The sequence below is a fragment of the Mchenga conophoros genome, linkage group LG6 (genome assembly GCF_057382185.1).
Source record: "Mchenga conophoros isolate Kocher_MC1m ecotype Shallow Benthic linkage group LG6, M_conophoros_male_GT1.1, whole genome shotgun sequence".
NCBI lineage: Eukaryota > Metazoa > Chordata > Actinopteri > Cichliformes > Cichlidae > Mchenga > Mchenga conophoros.
The window spans coordinates 22,951,243-22,970,379 of NC_140531.1; the positions used below are offsets into that span (position 1 = coordinate 22,951,243).

The 19,137-nt window shown below is 43.8% G+C and overlaps 1 protein-coding gene across 2 annotated transcripts in view; it reads left to right on the forward strand.

Moving 5' to 3' along the window:
- The window catches only part of dlc1 (DLC1 Rho GTPase activating protein), an 85,805-nt gene that overhangs the window by 57,008 nt on the left and 9,660 nt on the right, over positions 1-19,137 (forward strand). For both annotated transcript variants that reach the window (XM_085276828.1, XM_085276829.1), the window contains exons 6-9: positions 12,732-12,803; positions 14,132-14,213; positions 15,295-15,358; positions 17,308-18,953. In XM_085276828.1, coding sequence (XP_085132954.1) covers positions 12,732-12,803; positions 14,132-14,213; positions 15,295-15,358; positions 17,308-18,953 — 1,864 coding nt within the window. The remainder of the gene's footprint in view (positions 1-12,731; positions 12,804-14,131; positions 14,214-15,294; positions 15,359-17,307; positions 18,954-19,137) is intronic.

Below are 19,137 nucleotides of genomic sequence, written 5' to 3' on the forward strand. Positions count from 1 at the left end.
ATCATCAAACTGATTTTAATATTAGACAAAGATAATGCAAGTAAATACAGAATGTCATTTTCAAACGATTAACCACATTTTTTGGAAAGCTTAGTTCAGTTTCACTAACAAGAAATCACTGAAATATAACCTGTATGACAAAGTGAAGTAGGCTAAAAGATGTCAAAAAGCATGATCTAGAGAAATAATTGAGTCATTGACATCAATCAGTCTGGAAAGGGTTGCAAAAGGCTTGGGGACTCTATTGAACCATGGTGTGAGCCATAAATGGAACATGATACAGTGGTGAACATTCCCAGGAGTGGTCAGCCTACCAAAATCACATGAGGTCACAAAAGAACCCAAAACGACATCCAATGAACTGCAAAAATGTAACTTTTCTGAAAGTATGAATCTCGTTACATTTAGCCTAAAACTAACACAGCATCTTATAAAATGAACATCATAACAACAGTCCAACCTGGTGGTGATAGTGCAAACATCTGGGGATGCTTTGCTGCTTCAGGATCCAGATGACTTACCATAATTGATGGAACCATTCATTCTGTGCTCTACCAGAAAATCCTGCACGAGAATGTTCAGCCATCTGTACATGTCCTTATGCTCAAGCACACTTGGGTCTTTTCAGCAGGACAATGATCTGAGAGACACCATAAAATCCACCTCTGAATCACAAAGAAAAAATCCCACAATCCCCAAATGATGGTTTGGGAATGGCCTAGTCAAAGTCTGGACTTAAATCAGATTGAGATGCTTTGATATGACATTAAACAGGCTGTTCATGCTCCAAAGTCCTCCAGTGCAGCTGAATTATAAAAATTCTGCAATGAATACGACCAAATTCCAGCAAGACTCACTGCCAGTTATTACAAATGCTTGATTGCAGTTCTTGCTGCCAAGGGCGGCACAACCTGTTATTAAGTTTAGGAGGCAATTACTCCTTCACACAGGGCCAGGAAGGTAGAGCTAATATTAAAATTTGTTTCATGATCTGAAACATACAGGTGTGATAAATATGCAAAAAGAAAAAGAAAGAAAGAAATCAGGAAGAGGCCAAATACTTTTTCATGGCACTATATCTCTCTGTGTCTCAAAGTCTTTAACTCATTTTGTATCAGTGAAATGCAGAGGACAAACGCTTGCCATCAGAGGATTCGACTTCACAGTTGTGTAGATCCAATTTAGAAGCAAATGCATTACCTCTACCTTGCTTATGAATAGATCACATGACAGGCACACAATAAGTTGACAAAGTGGTGCCGTCATAAATACAGAACTTCAGTTTTTTGCCGATTCCAGTGGACCTCATTGACCTTTGCAAACCCACAGTTTGGTTATCTGTTATGTGAGTCTTTTTTGACATGGCCTTTGGGTGTTTGTGTATGTGTGAGTTGGACTGACACCTCCCTGCACTGACCCTCACTTGGCCTTTCTGTTCGGGGTTAGGAATGGCAAAAGACTGAGTGTAAACCCCGAGGCTGTCCCATGTCTCTACAGCAGGGGAAATAGTTTCATTCATTTTTCTCAAGCTTTTTGCTGTTTGATGTATTTGGCTTTGAGTCGTTCTTCTTCTTCTCAACTCATTTTTTATGATTTTTTTAACCCTCCTTTTCCCCGTTTCCCTCTTCCAGGCCCTCCCTCTGTGTCTCGGGGTCAGAGGTGACACTGTAAAGTTTACAACCTACAACAGTAGCATCACCTAAGACAACCAGCTACAAACGCTGGATGATGTCTGTTTTGTTTTTAAAAAAGACATCAGTATGGAAGTTATCACTATGAACCACTAGGGGACATGTTTTAAAATTTACTACGTTATACAAGATAATCCACTAAAACTGCCCCGCCTTAAATGTAATGTTTGTATTTTCTAATTCCTTTGCTAAAGGGTAGTTACACATAATGCCGGCTCTAATCCGCTGTGTCTGTCTGGTGCAACACTGATGCATCTCCCCATTTCCTTTCTTTTGTCCAAAGCCCTCATTATACTTATGTGTATTTGATCTGTATCTGAATCATAAGCCAAACAAACGCCTGACTCTGACGAGCTTTGATGAATGAAAATTGTAGACACTTGAGAGAGACACACTCATTTTCCCCTGAGCAACTGGCAGCAGCGGCAGTCTGCTTGTCTGATCTCTTGACAATTTACCACACACATACATCAACAACAACTTGCATTATTGTGCATTTATCGCCACAAACCAACTTGAGAGTGTTAACCCCCACCCCCCTCATTTTTTTGCAGGGTTGTTGCCCCATCTCAAGCAAGTGTAGCTTTGGGTTAGGGGTTTGGTTGCAGCCTCTGGGTGGTCGGGTTATGTGGCTCAGGGATTTGGCCTTGTTTGGCAATCTGTCTTCATCTTTTTGTCCCTTTCTTTGCTTTCTCTCTCTATTCTTCTATCATTTTCCCCTCTCTTTCTCTCTTTTTCCTCTATCTCGCACACAGACTAATAATCCCAATTAGCTTTCTTCCTCCCTTCAGGTAACAAGTTAAGGATAGTCATCACAAGAGATGTTCCTTCAGATTATGAGCTCATAAAATTGCATATTTTGATGTTCATGCATCAGTGATCACGCTGATCTTTTTTGCATAATTTGCATACTTATGCTTTATCGCTTAACCTGGACTGTTTCCTGCAGTGAGAGTGCAGCTGATGCAAAGTCTCTCCAGCCTTGTGCTGTATTTGACAACTGTAAACCGTGTTCTGACCTGACTGTCCCGACATTGTCCGGATATCATGTGTGAAAACAGCTTCAGTTTTTAAATCAGATAGGATCAGGAACTTTTATATGAGTGTGTTATGTTTTTGTATGACTGCTTGTACCGTCCCGTATGTTTTGCTTAGATTGGCTTTACTTTGGATTGTTTTGGGTTTTTACAAATCTGATGTGGAATGTTTAAAAATAGAAATTGCTAAAACATTTCTTTTAAGGAAAAAAAAACTATACAGATCACCACCACCGTGAATTTTATCCATTCATCCATCCATTTTCTTCCACTTATTCAATTCAAGGTCACCAGGGGTGCTTATCTATCTCAGTTGCCATGGACAAGTTTCACGTCTGTTACAAGACTAACAGAGAGAGACTTACAACCATATACAATCACATTCACTTTAGAATTACCAGTTAACCTACTAACTGCCATCCTTGGACTGTGGAAGGAAGTTGGAGTACCTGGGGAGGACACACAGAAAGGCCTCGACCAGATTCGAGGCCAAGAGCTTCTTGTTGTGCTCTTTCCAAACACTCGAAACTGCCCTACCGTGAATCACCATAGATTTTATAGTTATGGTGAATGGACATGGAAAATGTGATATTTTCATCTCCCCAAAAGTCAGCAGAGATAAATCCTCTTTTCTCTTCAGGACTGCCCTAATTCTTTGTGGCATAGATCTAACAAGGTGCTGAAAACATTCCTCTGAGATTTTGGTTCATAATGACGTGATAGCATCACACAGTTACTGCAGATTTGACGGCTGCAAAGTGTGCCAAGAAAATATTCCCCACTCCATGAAACTATAACCAGCAGCCTGAACTGTTGATACAAGGTAGAATGTTCTCTTGTTGTTTATATGTATGTTGAAACACAAATTGGGAATCAATAAAGAGCAGGCAACATTTTTCCAGTCTTCTGGAGTGGCACCTGGTGTGGTCTTTTGCTGTTATACCCTATCCTCTTCAAGGCGTGTTTTGCATTCAGCAATGCTCTTACCTAGATTTCAAGATTTCTCATATTGTGTTATATACCGTTGCCTTTCTGTTGGCTCAAAGCACTTTGGCTCCTTTCATTCTGCTCACTGAATATTTTGTCTTTTTCAACCATTCTCTTTAAACCCTAGAGAGAAAGATTCCTGTACGTCAGCAGTTTCTGAAATACTCAGACCAGCCCATCTTGCACCAACAACCATGCCACATTCAAAATCACTTGAAATCGCCTTTCTTTCCCAGTCTAATGCTCAGTCTGGACTTTAGCAGGTCATCTTGACAGTTATAGATATTTGCACTAATGAGCGGTTGAATGGGTGTACCTGATAAGGTGAGTGTATGCTATAGTCATTCTGAAGGTACTAATGTCTGGATTCCATCACTCACCAAAAAGGTGTAACTCTCTCTTGTAGAGCTTGTGAACAAGTACTTACAGGAGTTTTTGGAGGGATAGTACTGTATAAACATTATGGGCAGCATCAATCACACACATGTGGCATATGAGAAAATCCATTGTTTCTGCTTAATACCTGCCAAGGTGGTTATGTGTGGTGTGTGTATTTATTACAGGGTTACGCAAAAACTTGCTGACAGTTTGGCATGAACATTTTGCCAAAGGTGGAGTTTGATTGCATAGACTGATTCGGATCTGGATCCAGGAAATTATTTGGACATATTACCTAATATTTTCATATCATATAGCCTCCCAAATACATACTAAATTTAAAAAGGAAAAAGTGTGAAATGTGGTCTTTATGTTTTCAAGGAAAATGTCACAAATGGATCTGAATCCATACATAATTCAGGAGCTAGTGACTCAATGTATACATAGGAGGTCTTGTTGGATGTATAAAGGACTGCTCTTGTTTTATTGATTATTTGTGTAAGTACAAGATAGGCCTTTAAAGTACTTAGCAAATAGTAGTAGTGCAGAACACAAGCAATACACGCTTTTTTATAGTTTTAGAGGTAGGGTTGCAAAGACCAGATATAATGAAATAATATGTTTGTGTTGGGGACTTTTAGACATATTACCAGTGCTAAATGTATGATAGACAGTCTTTGCGAGTCATACACTAAATGTTTAGAAATCTTCTGTGGGCTATAAAAACAAACAAAAAAACTGCTTCTTGTTAAAACTGAAAACTCAAGGCAAAAATTCCAAATTATTCTCATCACCCATCAGAAATGAAAACAATATGCCTCTAACATGCTCACTTCAGTAGTTGGCTGGCTCTGTTCTGACTGAATCACTTGTGACTCCATCGTCAGCTGGTTCTGGTATAAATGCCAGCGACAGACTGCGCACAGAGCCAGGATTTTCTGCATCATCCTTTCCCCCTTCTGGCAGTCCGAACTCTGGATTAGACATATTTCCGTGCCACTGACTCGCCGCCCTTTTTTTTTATTTGCACCGCTTCAGCGCTGTGAGTTACCATGGCAATAACAGAGTTGACGAGATCTAGGAAAAGATGAGAAGTCCACACATGGGAGCATGTGGCAGAATCTGCAACACTCAACTGGCTGTTTCTAAGTATACCAAACATAAACGAGTGAACTGTAAGTCTTATTATCTCAGTATCTCGTCCTATGTGCCCTGCGGTCAGGAATTTAAATGTGTTGTCACTGCAGTCAGCCTGAGCATGGTGTACGTGCGCCTGGCGCGTCATGGACACAGCCATTACCATACCTGCAACACTTCTTTTCAAGGCACCACTTGCGCTTTTCAGACTAAATCCCGCGTCACAAAAGAGAGTCTCACAGTTGTCTCCATTAGTTTCTAATGATATGCAAACTGGGTGCCAACCTACAAGTCAAATACTTCTTATGGGAGTGGTAGAAGCGGGAGAGATCCTGCAGCTGAAAAGAGTACGCAAGTCTTTAAAAATATATAACTCGGTTAATAACTTTAGTTTATCTACATGTAACATTTGTAAAATATATTTTACGGTTCTGAGCAAATACATTTGCAAATGAATTAGAAACGGATATCATCGAATGAAGTCGCCATTTGTAGCGGGGAACTCAGTTTGTAACTGTTAGTGCGTTTGGACACAAAGTTGTGTCTCTGATCGTCAAACAAACTCCAGTCCCTGCACATTATGAACTGCAGAGGTTGTTCTGAGTGCATCTGCATGTCTCCAGCTCCTTATCAGGTGTGGAGCAGCAGAGTGAGGGGGGGGGGGGGGGGGGCGGGGTGGAGCCACGGCAGAGCTGCCCATTCCTAAAGCTTGAATCACACTTTACTCTCTCCATTCACATTCCTGCTGGGAACCGCTTCATTCAAGGTCCGGTGTGGTGTTGGGACGATTTGAATATTGTGGAATTCTGTTTGCCGCAGCAAGATTAGTTAGGACTATGGAGTTACCGCTTTGCCCAACGGTCGGAGAACATTTGCACCCGATTCTCTAGTTTGCGTTTTATCTACAGTGGATTTATCATGCGGACTTCGTCCTAACGGTGGAGTAGATCTGACTGAACTGTCTACCCTGCCAGAGTGCAGCCGGGAGTTTGGTTTTATGGTGGAATTGAGACCTTAAAAATGATACTGACACGTAAGTTCATTTCATTCTTATCCACCGAACTGCGTTTAGATAAGTGATGGTTTTCAGTTTGTATGAATAACGTGTCCGTCCAGTGAAGCGGTTTCCTGTTCGTCGGGGAGTGAAGAGTTCCCAAAAGTGCACTTTTTAAAGGTTATTTTCGGAATTTAAGATTTAAAACTTTTACTGCAGGTTTAGTTTTGAGTGGAGGTTTTGGATAAACCGTCTTTGGGGCGCAGCGCTGCGGACTGTCAGAAATTCTCACAGCCTGACGCGTACGGAGTCCCGACCTCTGTTCACAATTCTCTGAATATGTCCGGTTTTTGTTGTTGTTTCTTTGATTGTTTGCTTGTTTTTGTTCGTATGTTTGTTTATCGGTGACCTCCACAATACTAAATGGGGACTATTTTCTCACATAACCAAAAACCTACTGTAAGACTGACCCTTTTACGCGCTCAGCCAAGAGAAGTTTCTAGCAGAGCAGCGCACACTTCACTGTTAGAATCGATAGTGGTGATGAAACCTTCTCCAAAATGTGCCTATTTCAAGTAGCCTTATTGATATTGAATTGGTTTTGAGATTATCCTGGGTATAGTACCAGCCCGCGACAGTAGTGCCATCCTATCGCCTCCAGTTTGCTTAACTGCCTTTTGCCTGACGGCCGACCTTTTGCGAAAAGCAGGGGAGGGGGGATATTGAGGGGGTGCTTTGTGGCTGTTTAAGTCCTGTTTTCAGTTTAGTTTTGTCAGGCTTAGCTTGATTTGTTTGCTTCTCCTTTGTCCCAGCCGTTTTCAACGTTTGTTCCAACACATGGCTTCTTATCAGCTGCCTGAGGTTTGGAACAGATATGAGCGCTGAGGTTCAGTTGAGCCATAAAGGCATTAAGAACGTGCTCAAAGGCGCGCACGCACACACAGTATATACTCATTTCCAGCCATTATGATGCAAGATGAATGAACTTTATCTACAGTAACCACTAATCCAGGAATAGTATAATGCTGATATCATTCTACTATGCAAACTAGGAATAGAAGGACTATCCAGTCAAAAGTGTAAAAGAGACCACATTTTCTTTTCTTTTTTCAAGCCTATGTGGGATGAGGTAAACCACCTTAGACTGGGGTTGTTCTAAATGAAGGAAACATGCTTCATCTGGATTCTTTGTGAAACAGGAAGAAGCTGTGACCTTATCTGGAAGATTTACATCCAGCTGTTTTCTTCATGTCCTGTGAGAAAAGTCATATGTTCGCTGTTGCTCTCACCTTCCTTTGGCTGAAGGTACTGGGCTGTCCTGGGATCTGTATGTTAATGGATTGCTATCAGGGGAGGGAGGTAGGGAGGGGAGGGGTGCAGGCAGGTAGACTGTCATCTGGTTGCTGAAAGCTTCTCAGAAGCTTTGAATATGCCTGGTCACCTGATCCAGGGCTAGGGCCCTCCATGTGAGCATAAATCTGTCGTCAGGGGGTCTTTGGGGTTAGCGCTGCGATGACCCATCTGGGACAGCCGTGTGTTTGCGTGTGGATGTGCTCGTGGATCCGTGCCTGCATGCCTGCGCCAGCTGGTGGTTGATAACTGGAATGGAGCATGTTAGTAACTTGATTATTTTTTTGTTTGTGTCAGTGGGATATAGTTTGAGAACAGCCAGATGGTAATATTCCTGGCACCGTATCACTTAGCCAACAGCCAGGCCTTCTCTGTGAGCACCAGCTGTCTCCACAGTGGAATCACAAAACATGATACCCATCAGGAAAGAAAAAAAAATGTCCATCCTTACATTCCACTAGTGGAGCACAGGAGGGATTTTACATTGGTCACGCTAAAAAATCTGCAACGTCCAGTTGTTCTTGGGTTTTCTCACATGTGTGTGTTGTGATTTCAATTTTTTTTCAAGTCTTTTACAGGCTTATCCTTGTCGGTGCTTATGTGAAGGACAAAAGCAAGGCAGCATTCAGGCTCTGGTGCTCTGCTTATTACGTCTGAGCTAGCCACACAGTCTGGCCTGGTTTATCACATCACCTATATAAACCAACTTTGGAACGGCCCACTCTGAAATGAACTTCATTAGGATCTGACGACTGCTTTTTGGGTTGTTATGCAGTGGGCACTTGGAAACTCAGCAGTGATCAGATGACTCAAGATAAGCCACCTCAATTCACAACAGTGGTTAGTCAAGCATTATTCTCAGTCTGCCAGCTTCAAAGCCCCAGCATCACTGTTAACTGTATAGAGACTCTTGACCTCCAGTTTGCTATAGGTGGGGGAGCAGCATCCTTTGTTTGCTTGCTGCTGACAAACTCCCACTGGAGCTGAGCATTCAGACTCAGCCAGCCAGACCCCGTTGCCTCCTGCACTGGGGGTGGGAGGTGGGGTGGGACTGTGGTCGGCAATTGTGAGAATTTCCTGTTACCGGAAGGGAGAGAAGAGAAGTGGCGAGCAGAGTTGAAATAAGTAGAGACAGCGCAGGAGATGAAGGTGAGAGCAGGGAAAAGGAAAGCAAAGAAAAGCTGTGGTGGATAATTTTAGAAGTTGATACTTCGGGAAAGTGGGTAAAGCTTGACTGGGTGCTCACCAGATTAGCTTTGGGCAATGTGCAGGAGAAAAGATTCTCGTGATCCATATGAAATCTCTATTAGCATCAGCTTGGATCTTATTAGTTGTGTTATCTGCTGTTCTTCTGTAATCATCTTCATCTTTCCAAGCAAGAGGGAGTGTGTCCCACTGAGTTGTTTTTGCTTGTTCATATCAGTCAGGATTAGTGTGGAGCTGACTTGTCTTCATTTTTTGGTTATAAGATTCAGAAATCAATGTGGCTAATTATGTCAGAATATTTATTATTTGTTGGAAAGTCTAGACGAAGTCACCTCAAAGCCTCATTCCTTTCAGACGTTCTTGTCTGTTCTGAACTTGTGATTATCCAAGTTCTGCGCCCGTCACCTCGCCAGTGGTTCTCAGACTTGTTCTTAGAAGCTGAAAAAACAACACACCCTACACTGAAATTCAAAACGGAGCAAAGTATTATAGCAGCAAAGTCCTGTTTAGTTTTCAAACAAAAATCATACTTGGCTTCAGGCCTATTTTTTCCCACTAATCATCAGTGGTCCCACTTGTAGTGGCCACAGTGTGCCAAACCTACCATGTGGCAACTGGCTTAAAAAAAAAGAAGCAGCCAAACATGGGAGATGTTTGGCATAATTATCTTTTCCAGTTGAGAATCGCATCATTATTCACACCCCGAGTTAATGGCACGAAGTGACAAAGTTCTCATAGAGTGGTGTACAATAAGTTTCCTTCAAAAGCAAGAAGATAAATCCTCCAGGAATTAGACTGAACATGATGAGAAGTGAAGTGAGCTGGATGTAAAGAGCTTGCCAGGACATGTAGCATTTTGAGTGGTGCCACTGGCTTTGAACCTTTGACTCACTCTGTATGTGTTATCCCTTCTTGAGCCGACTTGGCACACGCGTGCTGAATAACGCGGTCATTATCAGGGTGATAAAACTCTCTTTTCTGCTTTCTCACTGCAATGTTGAGGCTCTAAGTGGGTGCCGCAAGATATTTGTTTAGAGTGGCTTTGTAGCCATCTTTAACCACGAGGACGTTTGGTAAGTACACACAATCGCCGGGGCCCGTGTTTGTCTTGGCTGCCTCCCCGTCTATTATCTGGTCTGGAACAAATGAAGGCAGGGCTGTACAGCCAAGTGGTCGGTGGCCATTGCACGCTGCTAAGCTTTCTTCCTGTGAGGGAAGCAGGAAGGGGAAGTGAGGTAGTTCCCTGATCAGGGCTAGGGAACCAGGGTGGACAGTGAGTGAAGAAAAAATTTGAAATACACCCTCAAATCTTTTTCTATCGAAGCTAACATAAATGTTAATGGCTAGGAGGTCTGGTTAAAGATGATGTTTTTATGGCCTGAGTTCCTGGGATATTCTTGTAAATTCCTTTTGTTGCTTTGTTGATCCGGCTTTTGATTCTTCCAGATGCATGTTAGTGCAAGTGGGTGCTGCTCTATTGTTAAGAATGTTTGTGCCAGATGCCCCATGCCCCTGTCCACTTCCTGTGGCCAAACAAAAGACAAAAATATTCTTGCTTTTACTCTGTGAATGAATGGACACAATGTAGCTCAGTGACAAATATTATTCAGTCGGATCCATCTGCGGGGTGAATGCTGCTGTCTTTATTTTATTTCCTCGGCACACTAAGTTCACATTATCTCACTGTAAAATAGATTTGACACACATTCTAGCCCAGTAGGGTGTGTCACTGCATAGCATCCCAGCAAAAGGCACTTATTGGCTCGCGTAGCTCCTTTTCTGGGGACTGGAGGGGGGCGTGGGGTTGGAAGGCCAACCATGTGTTTGCATGTCTAATTTGCATTTCAATAGCTTTACTGTCTTTTGAGTGGTTTGTCTTTAAACATGAGGTTAGTCAATGCAAACACACACAGACAGACTTACTTGTGCACACACATTTAAACACGAGCGAGCACAGGAATCTCTGGCCCTGTGCACTGCTTGCTTTCAAGAATGCTGGTATAATTATTGCTTGGTTTGTACTTTCCTCTGGGTTCACTACGCTCCAAAAATACTCAGCTGAAACACACACACACACACACACACACACACACACACACACACACACACACACACACACACACACACTTTTTCTCAGGCATACAGCTTCACATCCACAAGGAAAAATAGCGCACGTTTGACAAATAACGCCGGAGTGTAGTTGTTAATGTGCCATTTGACACTGCGGTGCGCGCTGGTGTCATGGTAGTTGTTTAAAGGAAGTTGGAGCCTCTGCAGTGGCAGTGGGGAGACTCTTGTCTTGGTCGTGTCACACCTTGTTGTTAGTGGGTTTGTCTGCCGTCTAGGCTTGTTGTTGGTATGTAAATGTCATATCGCTTAGTCCAGACCCTTTGCAGCTGTAGTCTTCCTTGACCTCTCTGTTTCTCGTTACTTTTCTTGCCTTTCAGGTTGTTCTCTTTTTGTGTTCTTGTGGGAAGATATATATAACGTGTGGAGCGATTTAGCTTTGAAATGGGGTGTAACTGCTTAATGCGCGAACCAAAGATATAATGCACTAAATCCAGTTTCTTTACGGGTGGTTATGATTAGCTAATTACACTCAGCCAGACACAGTAACCCAATTAAACTTGCCAGTGTAGCAGTTTGTAAAAGCAAGAACTTTTGACTGTCCTCCAAGTCTTTTACTTGCTTTGTGCCTCGGGGGCGATCGTGGCTCAAACGTTGGCAGTTTGTCTTGTAATCGGAAGGTTGCCGGTTTGAGCCCCGGCTCCGACAGTCTCGTCGTTGTGTCCTTGGGCAAGACACTTCACTACTGGTGGTCAGAGGGCCCGGTGGCGCCAGTGTCTGGCAGCCTCGCCTCTGTCAGTGCGCCCCAGGACAGCTGTGGCTACAATGTAGCTGCCATCACCAGTGTGTGAATGACTGAATGTAGTGTAAAGCGCTTTGGGGTCCTTAGGGACTATGTAAAGCGCTTTGGGGTCCTTAGGGACTATGTAAAGCGCTATACAAATACAGGCCATTTACCAATTTTGTCACTCAGGCTTTGTTTCTCTCAAGGTTGATCTGCGTGTGTACTTGCTATCATTCTAGGAACTAGGACACTGTAAAACTCTTCTTTTGGTCTCCTGTCTAAAAACAGGTAGCTGCAGGGATAATGAAGCATTTATGGCGATTGGAGCAGCCATTTGGCACATGTCATCTAAAAAGCTTTCACAGATAGCTGGGAGACATCCTCGTGGCACCGGTGACACACTATAGACCTCAGCTTGTGTTCTAAGGGAGTTATGGGAGAATTTGTTTGTCAGCCTTTAAGAAGTATGGAATAATGGCTTTTATGGAGAATCTGTACGAGCTCTCAGAATGACACATCTGAATGTTAAACTCCCTTTCCTATACTCACGCTAATCTTCAGAGTTTACTTGTGATGGTAACAGGAGGAAACAGATGCTCTTAGACAACAAGCAAAGAAAATGTAACATGTTAATACTTTAAAGAATAAATGTTTTCCATGGATGCAGATCCACGGCAACCATTGTTCGTGTCACGTGAGGAAAAGGTTAGGCAACGTTTACTGTCAGAGATATGTGACTCCACTGCATTACCTAGCTAAGAAGCTTAAGTGGAAGACACTTGAGAGTGTGATGGTGTGAAGTTTGCACGTATGTTGCTCTTAGCTCTAGAAACATGTGAGAGGCGTGCGTGACGGAGTGTTAGATAGCTAATAAGGTCAATCAGTTCACATTGGATAAGCTGCTAACATGCTGGAGGGTTCCAGAGTGTTTTCTTGGATTGGTGTTTAAACTTGATAACTTTATTAAATGATGTTTCATTTACACTCGTGATGTTATTACCAAAGCCACGCTCATGTCTTTTCATGTTACTACACGCTTTTTGACATGATGCTGTTCTTCTGTAACCCTTAACGTGTGTTTCACTTGTTCTTCTCCATAGAGATCGAAGCCAAAGAGGCCTGCACGTGGCTCCGAGCTGCAGGGTTCCCGCAATACGCCCAACTTTATGAAGGTAAGGAACACTAGGAGACACCGCAGCCTGCTCAAAACTGGTACATGACTGATGGGTTTGGGTTTTATCACTTTGCAATAAGAATAATTTTTATATTTAGTTTTCAAAATTTAAACACACAGCCTAACATTACAGAAGAGCAAATGAGATGTGTGTGGGGTTTTTTTTTTTTGCTCTACATCCGAAAAGAAATCCATGTAAGCCCCAGCGAGCTGTACTGTATTGCAAACATTGCCTATGCTTTGAATACAGTGTAACCTATATAATTATAGCTTTCTGCTCCATCTAAAGCTACACCTGCAATGACAACTGCTTGAAAAAGAGTACTTTGCATGACCCTTGAAATATAAATAAGCACCAAAGTACATAAAACATTCTTCACTCCTTGTAGGTCTTCTATACTACTGCATGCCAGGGGCATACCAGTTCCCTTTATGTAATTACAGAATGATGACAGCAGTACCGAGCTGCCATTGTCAGCAGGTCACTGCTTATTTCCACTTAACTGTGAAAGGTTTCCTATTTGAGTTTCTGTACAGGTGTTGAGACCTTTCAGACAAAAAAAAAAAAGCAATACAAAAGTGCTGAAAACTGCGCTTGACTCATTTGTAGTAGTAGTAGGAATTGCTCTGTTGATACGTGACACACATTTCCCTTCCTTATTTCCATAAGAGATTCTTTATTGTCTGTGCCGTCGAGACTATTGCCCCACTAAAGATAGGCAGACTGATAGGCCTGCTCCAGTACAGTACAGGTTAAAGGTGCTGGCCCCATGATAGCATTTTCTTATCAACGTGACCCCTGAGGGTTTGGATGCAACAGTCCCATTTTGGGTTGGTCCGACATTCCAGAAAACCTTGTAATATCCAGTTGGTCATTCTTGGCATTCAAGACAGAATTTCAAGGCATACTCACTCTGCTTTTACCAGCCCAGCAACTGGGCGAACAAGTGACCTTGTTATTCAGGTAGACCAGAGAGAAAGAGTGAGAAGCAGAAAAGGAAGCGGGACCTCTGAGCCACATTGGAGTACCTATTGTCATTCTTCAATCAGTCCCCTGTTCTCTCCCCCTGTGCTGCATATCCCCCCTGCCTGCTGGGTCTGAAAGCTGCAGCTGTGTTTGTTTGGTCGACTAAGACGCTACTTCCTCTTTTAGCTTTTAATCAGGGCTGTATGGGTGGGTGGGAGTGAGAGGGGGAAGGTGGGTGTTTGAGTAGGTGGGTGTCTTTGGAGCTGAGGGTGGTATCTTTTAGTTTTATCTGAACATACTGATCCAATCAGTGGCAGGGAGATGCCCTCACGTAACCTGACTCACTTCTCTCTCTTTAGACGCCCAGTTTCCCATTGACATTTCTTCAGTCACCAAAGACCACGACTTCCTCGATCGGGATGCTATTGAGGCTCTCTGCAGGTGAGATTACAAGTCATGCTTAAAACCCTTCATACGCCTTTTATCTTTCTTTTGATGGTATGTTCCTTTCTTCTTGTTCCTCATCATCTTCTCTCTCTCTCTCTCTTTTTTGTACTATCACTACTTTTCCCTCTGATGAAACCATGAGGGCACGACTTCAAAAAGAGCCATGCTTTGGAAAGTTGCCGATGAGATAAAAGAATCGCACGATAAGCAACCGTGCACTTCCCCTCCCTGTTTGGTTTCACTATGTTCTTACCTTCTTCCGCCTTTATTTTCTTCTTTATCTGGGACTGATAGGGTTTATCTTAGCCGTTAGAGTCTTTTGTACCATCCTCCCAGGCACATATCTTTCTCCTTACATCACTGCATCTTTCTTTTTATGTTGTAGGGGACAAAAAAAATTAGACTGCAATTGTTCCCTAAAACATAAACATTTAAAAGGCTCTGAGCTTTGTGAGCCTTCATTTTATATGTGAAGTGATCCAAATGGTTGCAATTATCATTGAAGACGACTGGGTTTGCATTCAATTTGTCCCCCTGCCGTCCTTTTTAGCATATGAGGAGGGAACTAATGGTTCTTTAATGGACTCAGCCTCTTCATCAGAACTCGATCCTTAAGTAATAAACCACAGCAGGTGTTCCTCCATACATCTGGAAGCTATCATCTCAGTGTCTCCTCTTTTGGCAGCATTCATCCCTTCCCCACATCCGCAGCTATCCTTGAGTTCCCATCACTTCATCTCTCCATTGTTACATGATCTGCTCTAAGAGCTCTTCAGAGGTTGGACCCCCTTCTCCAGGTGGCTAAAGGGATAATCTTTCTGTCCCCTCCCCGAGGTTGCGTCGGCACTCCAGCAGATTTCATTCTCTTTGCACTCTCTCCTTCTCTTCCTGTCCACGTAGGGATTATCCCTCCGCATCTCATTAGCCAGACTGGATGCACCGCAGTTCCTTTTTGCCTTGTTTCATCTTTCCTTCCTTTACACATCCTTGTGTTCTAGTGAAAGTTGGTGAGGTTTAATATTTAAAGCCCACGCAATTCAAATCTAACCAGTTGTGCGTGTGTTTGTGTTTGCAGGAGACTGAACACCCTCAATAAGTGCGCTTTAATGAGACTGGAGATTTCGCCACAAAGAAAAAGAGTAAGTCTACATGCAAGCACTTGAACTACCCTCCTTTGTGAAAAGCCACTTTGCACATCTCCTTATCCACAGTTGCACCGCCTCACCTCAACCCACAGTTCGCACTTGGCCACAGGGCAAAGCTGCATTTTCTCTCATCTCGTTTAATGAGAAGGCACCTGTTGAGTTCATTTCTATACCAAATGGGTTGTGGGATAGTAGGGGAAGGGAGGAGAGCTTTAATGTCTAAATGAAGGGGTTTCTTTGACCAAAACTCCCCCATTCATTTAAAGTATGCTCACCTTCTCTCTTCTAAAATACTTCCTCGTATTTATACATCTTTCAATGATTTCAGAGGTATTATAAAGGCATGTTTTCAAGCAGTTTTTCGCACCAATTAAACCCCCACCAACACCAGCTCTTAAATGTCTCTTTTAAGGAAGCCGTCCTAGTGGAAAGTGTTTTTCCTCCTTAGGATAATTATGTAAAAATCCCACTTTTAGACCACTCATGTTTCAATTAAAGCAGAAAGTCTAGACTGACAGACACTGTCACTTTGTGACAAGAATTTCTCTGTTTTCTACAAATCAACCAAATCTAATGCCCTTAAGGGCTACATAGGAAGATCCTTGTTCTATGCGTGGTGGTATTCATTAGGATGACCCTTTCTGTGTCACCTTTCATTTCAGGAGTCAACAGAGAAGAGCAGAGGAGTCAAAGAGGTTATTTGCCTCCTCGACTCCTCCGCTCTTGCGGGACAACAGCCTCCCACCCCCACGCCCAGACAGCTTAGGAATGCATTGATCTCGTCACGTCTTTACATTCCCTCTCTTAAATCTCCATCTCCTCGTCTCCCGTTCTTCGTGGTTTGCTCGTACTGTCCGATGATTATAAGAATAGCTTTCATTCTGCGACCTCATTGATGTGGCAATCAGCGTATCAATCAGTATGATTTGCTGGGTGGACAGTAAAAAATGGTTCCAGCTATGATCACCAGTGAGTGCTGGTTACCTCTCATTACAACCGGAGTAACTGGAGAAACAGGCTACGGTCGTATAGAGCAGTGTCGCCAAAATTACTAAATTGTTCTTTTTAGGTGAATCCTCTTTGTACCAGGATAGATCACAATCTTTATTCACTTTTATTTGAAACGAAGCCTATAATAAAGCCCTTTGTGAACTCTGAAAATGATGATTTTTTTTTCCTTTTTCAATCAAAGTGCTTATCTCCAGGATCCTTTATATAGGAACTTCATTTATAAGTTTTTGGTGTTCTAATGAGTTCAGATTTTAGATTTGAGGCCTGTGTTTGACTTTGATTGTATACTATAGACGCCAGTTTTGTAGGTGGGTTGTATAAGAAATTTTAAAATATATCAGTGACGGCGCTTGTTTTACTCTCCAACCATGAGTGCCTGTGCACAATCAGATAACGACTGTGTAGGTGGGTGTAGGCGGGGGGTGACCCCAGTCTGGCCGGCTACATTGAGAGCTATGGGGTCAAAATGGAATTTCCTCAACGCCCTTCGGGGTCTGAGACAGATTAACCAAACTGGGGGAGGTGTGTGCATTTTTGTAATGGTTCATATACATTAAATGTGACTCAGCAATGGCCAATTTATTCTACTTATTTTTCTGAGGTTTTCTGACTGACCATGAATATAATTACCTCATGCTTCATGCTGAAATTTATACATGTCTTCTTATAAAAGGCCTTGTGTTATGGAAGCTTTTGACAGCCATTGTATATAATTATATTTCATGTAGGTTAAAATTAGATCCATTCTAAAATAAGTTCCATAACTACAGAAAGTTTCCTGGATCAAGGTGAGGAATACTGGAAAAGAAGTGGAAAATGTGGCAGTGAATAATGTCACCAACTGTTTCTCTCCCTCCCTCTCTTTTTTCCCCGTCTCTTCTTGCTATTCCTTTCTCTCCCCTCTCCCTTCCTTGGCCCCCTTATTCATTCAGAGTGAGGACTCAGATGAGGATGAGCCTTGTGCCATCAGTGGACGCTGGACCTTCCAGAGGGACAGCAAGCGCTGGTCTCGGATGGATGAGCTGGAGGTTTTCTCCGCGCTGCCCACAGATGCCTGCCAGCCCCCTTTTCCCAATGACCAAGCATCCCAGAAGGGCAAGCTCACCCTCCGAGAAGGCAACAGCTCGGAGAGTGTGCTGACCGACCTCAGTGAACAGCCCGAAGTCGGCTCCATCCACAGCAGTGGGAGTGGAGGGAGAGGAGAAGAGAAGACCCACGGTGCTGCTCTGGTAAACGAAGCTGTGCCCCCTAATGCCACCCGTGCCAGCTCAATAGCTAGCATGTGTTCATCGTCAGGCACGGGTGGGTCAGGATGTGCTAATGAGGACTCTCTGTCTGACGGGTTGCCTCCATCGCCCCTAGAGACTCTCAGGCAGTTTACCTTTGATGTAAAGACGGGGGTCGCCGGACGAGGGGGAAGTCTGGACCGAGGATCCGGCAGCAGCAAAAGCACACGTTCGAGAGCTAAGAGCTTTCTCAAGAGGATGGAGAGTCTGCGGCTCCGCAGTGGCAGCTCCTCTAAGAGAAAGAAGAAGGGGGGCACCGGCGGAGGCAAAATAGAAATCAGCGGCCCTGTCGTCAAAGAGGGTCTCGATGATGACAAACTGCGGAGGCTCAACTGCGTGGACATCTCCAGTCTCAACCTCAACCAGAATCTTAATCACCATCGCAATAATACCCAGACTATGACACTTAACCGCAATCGCTCTGTATCCTACTCCACTCAGACCAGCAACGGAAGTACTGGAAGTACTGGGAGCAGCCAGTCGGAAGCTAGCAGCGGGAGTGCGGTGAGCACGCCGAGCCCAGTGACTCGAGCTCGCAGCCACAGTGCGGCAGCGACCTCCAGTAAGCGAGGGGGCATGTATTTGGAAGGTTTTGATCCTTTCAGCCTCCTCCAGCAAGCTTCAGATCAGCAGCAAGCTCCCAAATCTGCCCCACCCATCCCCTGCCACGCTAGTAATGGGATGACAGTTGATGAGCAGAACCGCAAGAACAACTACAGCGTGCAAGACAGCAGCAGACAAGTGGAAGAAGAAGAGGAAGAGGAGGGCATGATCTTTTTCTATTTACCAGAAGGCCATAAGCCTGGAACCTTTCCCAAGGCCCTCCAGGATGGGAGTTCACGCACTAATGATAATGGAAACTCTGTGATCCTCAGGGGACGGCACAGCAGACGTCAACGCCGTGGCTCATCGGGCTCGGTCGACAGCCGTCTGAGTTTTTATGACAACGTCCCTTACACGGAGAGAGTGGAGGGAGAGGAGGAAGAGGGGGATGAGCACAAATTAGAGGAAGTGCTTCAACACGTCAGCGGCCTGCAGCGTTTCGTTAATGCCTGGTCTGAGGATGCGGCTGGTGAAGAGGAGGAGGAGGAAGATGAGGAGGAAGAAGGCGACTCGGATTCAGCACTGGACTCGGCCTCCCCGTGCCCATCCTCTCCTCTGCAGAACCGCCTGGAGGAGGCCGAGAACGGAAGCGACCAAGACAGCACAGGAAACCCCTTGGGCGAGGGGGAGGAAGGAATGAGGGAGAGAAGAGACTCTGGTGTCGGAGCATCTCTAACCCGAACCAGCAGGTGAGGGAAGAAAATTCAAAACCATCTTTTTACAAATGCAGATCATCAATGAAGGGTCGGTTCATCCAGATTTTAATAAAAAAATCAGAGGTTTGAAATCCTTACATTTTATAGTAAGGTGCAAACATGCCAGGTTAGAGTACATGTGGTCATTTATATCTATAGTCCCTAAATCAGGGATGTC